General features: G+C 42.9%; 1 protein-coding gene across 2 annotated transcripts in view; it reads left to right on the forward strand.

Annotated features, from left to right (window-relative positions):
- Positions 1 to 5,674, forward strand: part of LOC138154347 (RH-like protein) — a 27,672-nt gene extending 21,998 nt beyond the window's left edge. For both annotated transcript variants that reach the window (XM_069079052.1, XM_069079050.1), the window contains 2 exons: positions 1,068 to 1,141; positions 5,515 to 5,674. In XM_069079052.1, coding sequence (XP_068935153.1) covers positions 1,068 to 1,141; positions 5,515 to 5,541 — 101 coding nt within the window. In that variant the 3' untranslated portion in view covers positions 5,542 to 5,674. The remainder of the gene's footprint in view (positions 1 to 1,067; positions 1,142 to 5,514) is intronic.
- Positions 5,675 to 6,429: the final 755 nt, after the last annotated feature.

The raw sequence follows: 6,429 nt of genomic DNA on the forward strand, positions 1-6,429 counted from the left end.
GATCAAATCACAGAACACTTCTCAAAGTGAGCCCCAAAACAAAGCAAGTGTACATGATGTGTACATCAGGGCTTATATAGCCTTCTCCTGGCTCAGAGAATGTAACAACCTTATTGACTCACTGGCCAATCAAAAAGTATCTACTGAAAAACAAGCCTCCCACCCCAGGCTCCAGGTGCACTTTAGCCTAGGGGCAGGGAAGATATTTAAAATTTACATTCCCATTACATAAGCCCAAAGCTCATGGATGCTGAAGCCCCCTTCTAGCTCTAAAGCCTATGCTTGTATGGCCTGATGAACAATGGAGAGATGTATAGCTGGTGTAAGTAGAGGTAGTATTTTACCCATGGTACTTTACCTCAGAAAAGTAGCACAAATGATGTCAGAGAAAATACAGATAACTGGGAAAGGAGGTGGCCCACCAGAAGGACAACAAGGAAAGGGCCTGGTATTTCAGTGGGGCCCTGAGGAGTCTAAAGGGTCATTGGAAAGCCTCTGGTGAGGTAGGTGGGGTGGTATCTATGGAGCATTTATAAACAACTATGCAGGAGCTAAGATGAGGGTCTAGCAAGTGTGAGGAACCCGAGGCCTTGAGGCCACATGTGGCCCTCCAGGTCCTCAAGTGTGGCCCTTTGACATTTGAGGCCCTAGGGGAAGGTTTGGGGATCTTTGTACAGTTCAGCTCCCAGATTCAGTAAAGAAGCTTTGGATAAAGTGGCTTCATTTAAATGTTTTGTCTTTTAAATGGGTCAACTTGTAAATGGCACATCCTCTCAAAAGAACTTTTTGTATCTTGTCCCTGGAAGGGTGACAGATATACGACTTCCAAAGTCCTTTTGGTGTAATCCAAATCCTCTTAGACAATTGCCTTTGCCAGTTCCTTTTAGAAGCAATTAGCCCCAACCAACGAAAACCAGGGCTTTTTCCTGGGACACCTGATGGTAGGAAATGGGGCTCCCCACCAAGGCGCCACCTAGGGGATTTCAATAGTCTGACTGATCTAGAGAGGATGGATATGAAACTCCATAGAAGGAATGGTTGACCTTTTGGTATGTATTCTTAAACAGGTGTAATTTTACGTCTCAACCTATGGAAGGCACCACCTGCTGCTAAATACTTTGATGACCAAGCTTTTTGGGAGGTAAGTCCTTCACTCTCCATCTCCCATCTCTAGGGGCCCCAGTCACTTTTTTTGGTGGGGAGGGGGAAGTCAATTGGGTTTAGGTGACTTTCCCCAGGGTTGCACAGATTTGAACTCAGGTCCTCCTGCCTTGAGGACCAACACTTGGTCCACTGCATCACCTAGCTGCCCCACCCCAGTCACTTTCAATGGGTCATTTGCCTTGTCTCTGGGCCATCCTTCTATGTTCTCAGGTCCTATTTCTGAAGTTTTCTCCCAGCTCTGACATTCTAAGGTCTATTTCAGTTTTAGCATTCTATTTACTAAGAGCTCTTCCAGTTTTAACATTCTGTGTCCTGACGTCTAGCTCCAACTTCAATTTTTTTTTCTTTGCATTCTCTGTTCTAGGTCCTTTCCAGCTCTAATGCTGTCTTTTAACAAACAGTCTTTGTTCCAATATTTGAACCCTAGCTTTAACATTTTATGAGTCATAATCTAAGCATATCCCCAACTTGGGACCTCTTGGTTGGTGTTCATTCATTTCAGTCGTGTCTGACTCTTTATGACCCCATTTGGGGTTTTCTTGGCAAAGACACTGGAGTGGCTTTGCTATTTCCTTCTCCAGTTCATTTTACAGATAAGGAAACGGAGGCAAAAGGGGGAGGTGACTTGTTCAGGGTCACAGGGCTAGTGTCTGATGCCTCATTTGAACTCAGGTCTTTGGGACTCCGGGCCTAGTACTCTATCTTAGCTGCCCTTGGGCTCTCTAGGTATATCTATTTTTAGGAAGCTCATGAGAGTAAATAAAAAGATGGGTTGGAGGGAGAAAGGGTTAAAATCTATAAAGATCCCACTGCTGCCCTAGTTGGTGAATAGTTGTTTACTTCCAAATGAAACTTCCTTTGGGTCTCCTTCTGTTAGTCAATCAACAAGCATTTCTCTGATGCCCCTTAACACTAGTGCCTTCCCTGTGTTGATTATCTTCAATTTATCCTCTATCTTCTTTGTATATAGTTGTTTGCACTTTTACTTATATATTCTATCTCTGTTCTACCCCGGCACACTCCCAACTCCCCTCAGGGCCTGGTTTGTTTGGTTTTTCCTTTGTGTCTCCAGCATCTAGCCCTGTGCTCATCATACAGTAGTAGCTTAATAAGTGCTGGGTTGCACTGGGTAGGCAGCTGTGTGCAAAATGGATTGAGAGGTGAGGATGGGACAGTGGAGGCTGGGAGAGTGATCAGGAGACTATTAGAATACAGGCATATCTAGGAGACAATTGTGCGTTCAGTTCCAGACCACTGTAATAAAGCAATAAAGCAAATATAGCAATAAGTCACATACATTTTTTTGTTTCCTAGTACATATAAAAATTATGTTTAAATTATACTATAATCTATTAAGCGTGCTGTAGTATTATGTCTTATAAAAAACCCAATGTATGTACTTTAGTTTAAAAAAATACTCTATTGCTAAAAAATGCTAACCATGATCTGAGGCGTCAGTGAGTCATAATCTTTTTGCTGGTGGAAGGTCTTGCCTCTATGTCAATGGCTGCTGACTGATCTGGGTGGGGGTTGCTGAAGGTTAGGGAGTCTGTGACAATTTCTTAAAATAAGACAAAGCTGAAGTTTGCCACATCTCATCAATTGACTCCTTTCCCTTGAACACCCTTGCAGGGTTACTAATTGGCCTAAATTTCAATATTGTTGTGTCTTGGGGACTAGGAAAGCTTGAACAGAGGGAGAGAGACTGGAAGGAGTGGTTTTGAGTAGTCAGAACACATATAATATTTATCGATTAAGTTCAGTCTTATATGAACAGTTTGTGATGCCCCAAAACAATTACAACAGCAACATCAGAGATCATTGGTCACAGACCACCATGACAGATACAGTAATAATGAAAAAGTCTGAAAAATTGTGAGAATTATCAAAACGTGATAAAGAGAAACAATGTGTTCACATGCTATTGGGAAAATGGCACCAACAGACTTGCTTGACACAAGGTTGTCCCAAACCTTCAGTCTGTAAAAAAATGCAGTTTCCGAGAAGCAGCAATAACACAAGGTATACCTGTCCTCCAGGTAAGAGGTAAAGAGGACCTGAATTATGGGAAGGAGCCAGCACCAGGAATGGTGAGCAGAGAATGGGGAAGGATAAGAGGGACAGGAACACACAACATAACCTTGGTTGGAAGCTGGTCTTTTTAATTTCCTTCCAAAGCAGAACCAGCTAGCCAGCTGCAATCTGAAATGTGTCCATGTTAGGTAGGTAGTGGGTCCAGCCAGGCAGTTAGTTCCTCCTGCTGCAGAGCTAAGTCCTCCGAAGACAATGAGAAATGTTCCAAATGAGAAGAGGCACAAGAAGTGGCCTCCCTGTAGGAATTCACCATGCCCCATATTGACTGTCTAGCAGAGTGGATTCCCGATAGGTGACTGTGCCGATACCAAGAACTCCCAATTCTATACCTCTGTGAGCTGTTATTATTACAAGTATCAGCTCTTTTGATTTCCACAGTTACCCTGGTAGTGCTATTATTATTATCCCCACTTAGCAGAAACTGAGACAAACAGAGGTTAAGTGACTTGCCCAGGGTCACACAGTAAGGGTGGGAGGCCAAGACTGGAACTCTGCAAAGCACTTAGCATGGTGCTGGGCACACAGTAGGTGTTTATTCCCTTTTCCTCCCTCCCTCCTATTGCAATAGCCTGCTGGTTTCTCTGCCCCGAGTCTCTCCTCACTCCACTCCTAAAGCACAGCTGACCAGGGCACCCCAATAAATCCTAGTGGTTCCCCTTTACCTCCAGGATCAAATACAGAATCTTCTCCTTGGTACTCAAAGCCCTTCACAACCCAGGCCCTTCCTACCTTTAGAGCCTTTCTATGCTTTACTCCTCCCTGCTTCTGCCTCTGCCCACCCCAGTCTGCTATCTTGCTGTCCCCAAACAAGACCCTCCCTCTCTTGATTGTGTGTGCATTTGCACAGAGCATTTCCAGTGCCTGGAATTCTCTCATCTTTACCTCTAGCGTCTTTCCCTCAAGTCTCAACTAAAATCCTATCTTCTGCAAAAGCCTTCCCCTAATTTCCAATTTATCCTGTATGCATCTTGTCTGTACATAGTTGTTTGAATGTAGTCTCTCCCATGAGCTCCTTAATTGTCTTTGTAGCCCCAGAGCTTAGCACAGAGCCTGGCACATAGGTGCTTGATAAATGCTTGATGACTTGAGGCAGCGGCAAGGACAGATGGTTAGACCCTAAAGGGCCCTTAGAGATAATCTACTCCACCCCTCCTTTTTTAGAGAAGAGGAAAGTGAGGCCTAGAGTTTATCTCCCTAAAGTTATACAGCATGGCTGAGATTCAAGACCCAGTCCCTGGATTCCAAAGCCAATGGTCTTTTCCCATTCCATCATGTTTTATTTTGTTTTTCCCACTGACTTTCCATGGTGGGAAAGAACAGGACAGGACAGGCCTAGAACATCCCATCTTTAAAATTCTCTGAAAGAATTACAGCATTCTGCAGCTTCTGAATATGCATTTGCAGTCTATTTGGAAACAATGTTCTTGCTAAGGAATATAAATAACTGCTCCTACTCTGGTATGAAAACAGAATGTGTCCCAGCTCTAGCTGCTCTTCTGTGAATTGCTAGCTCTCACAACATGGCTTCTGGGAAAAGCGTGAATGCTAGGACGACAGAACAGGGCCATTACCCAGGAAACAGGAAGTGGTACTGCCTCCATGCTGTCTGAGTAAGGTGGGGTGTTGTTCTGGGGTGGTGGTGGTGAGAAGGGGAGGCAAGAGACCTGGCCCTTCCATGAACTGGCTACACATATAGACCCTTGGCCAAGCCACTTTCCCTGTGGGCCTCACTTTCCTCATCTGCAAAATAAAGAGTTTAAATAATTATGTAAAATAAGATCAGTCTAGATCAGGGGTTCTTAACCAGAAGTTCATAAATGTTTAAAAAAGTTTTTAATAAATTATATTTTTATATGGTTGGTTTTCTTTGTAATTCTATGTGTTTTATACATTTAAAACATGATTCTGAGAAGGGTTCTATAGGATTTTTCCCCTTCTAGCCCCAACATTCTATGTCCTAAAGACCCTGCCAGTTCTGACAGCCTGGGTGACCATGTATAATGCTGGTGTTGCTTCTCTGTGGTCTGACACCCCTCATTTCAGACTGGCTGGAGGACTGTCTGGTACAGTTCTGGGGACACGGTGGAGGGAGTGGGTCATCATCTAATAATACCAAGCTGAGACAGTGGGCATCTGGTCAGAAAAGGTCAAGGTACTTCATTTAGGTCACTGTATATCAAAATACATCCAACTGACAGCATTATGGACATACATAAGAAAGAAAATACCCATTCACTTTTTTTCTTTCCTTTATAGTTTCCCCATTTGGCTGTTGGATTTTAAGCCAATGTACTCAAGAAATGGAAGGTCAGTTGGGTGCCAAAGAAAATCATCATTATTCCTTCCTCCTTCTAACAAATGTATGAAGAAACATGGTTGGACACGTTTTTGATATTAATAAAACTAAAAATTCTTGTATGTTTAAGCTACAATAGTTTATAAAAAAATCTGGTTAGCTTTATTCAAGATAGAATGTGTTCTTCCACAGAACATGAAATGTCACATTATATCGTACTTGGTGAATGCAACTATTTACTAATGTGATGTGCTCTAGGGTCTTTTCTATACAGGCTCAAAAAAGGACTCTACAGTCTTTCAATTAGGATTGGTCAGAAATACTTTATATTTAGCTCTTGAATACATAACTTTGTTTCTAGTTTTACCTAACTAGGTATAATTTAGGCTGTTAACTGATTTATGTTCTAAGAGTTTACGCAGGCCAAGAGGACAATTGGGGGTGGTGGGGAGGGCAGTGGGAAGACAGAAGATGGCTAGAGAGATTAATGGGAGGATGAATTAGTCAGGATTAAAAACAAAAACAATAAAAAGGTACCGTAATAAGGTAGGCCGTTTTCTTATGATTTTGAGAACCAAAGCACTCTACTAGCAGGCAGGAATTCTGGGTTATAGCCCTGACCTTGCCATCTACTTGCTGTATGACCATGGGCAAGTCACTGGTCCTGTCTGGGTCTTTAGATGTCACTGTACAAGGTGATCTCTGAGGCCCCCTCCAGTTCTAAAATTCCATGTTTGAAAGTCTCTTTCAGTTCTAAGTTCTCTCTCACTGCAGGATGTTCTATGTTCTGGAAGCTCTTCTGGCTCAAACATTCTAGATTTTAAAAAGTAGTTCCCAGGAGGATCAGACTGAAACCTGCCTGGAGTTACAAGTTG

This window comes from Petaurus breviceps, unplaced genomic scaffold (assembly GCF_028583685.1).
Source record: "Petaurus breviceps papuanus isolate PSGF00001 unplaced genomic scaffold, PetGlider_PUasm1.0 91041, whole genome shotgun sequence".
Taxonomy (NCBI): Eukaryota; Metazoa; Chordata; class Mammalia; order Diprotodontia; family Petauridae; genus Petaurus; species Petaurus breviceps.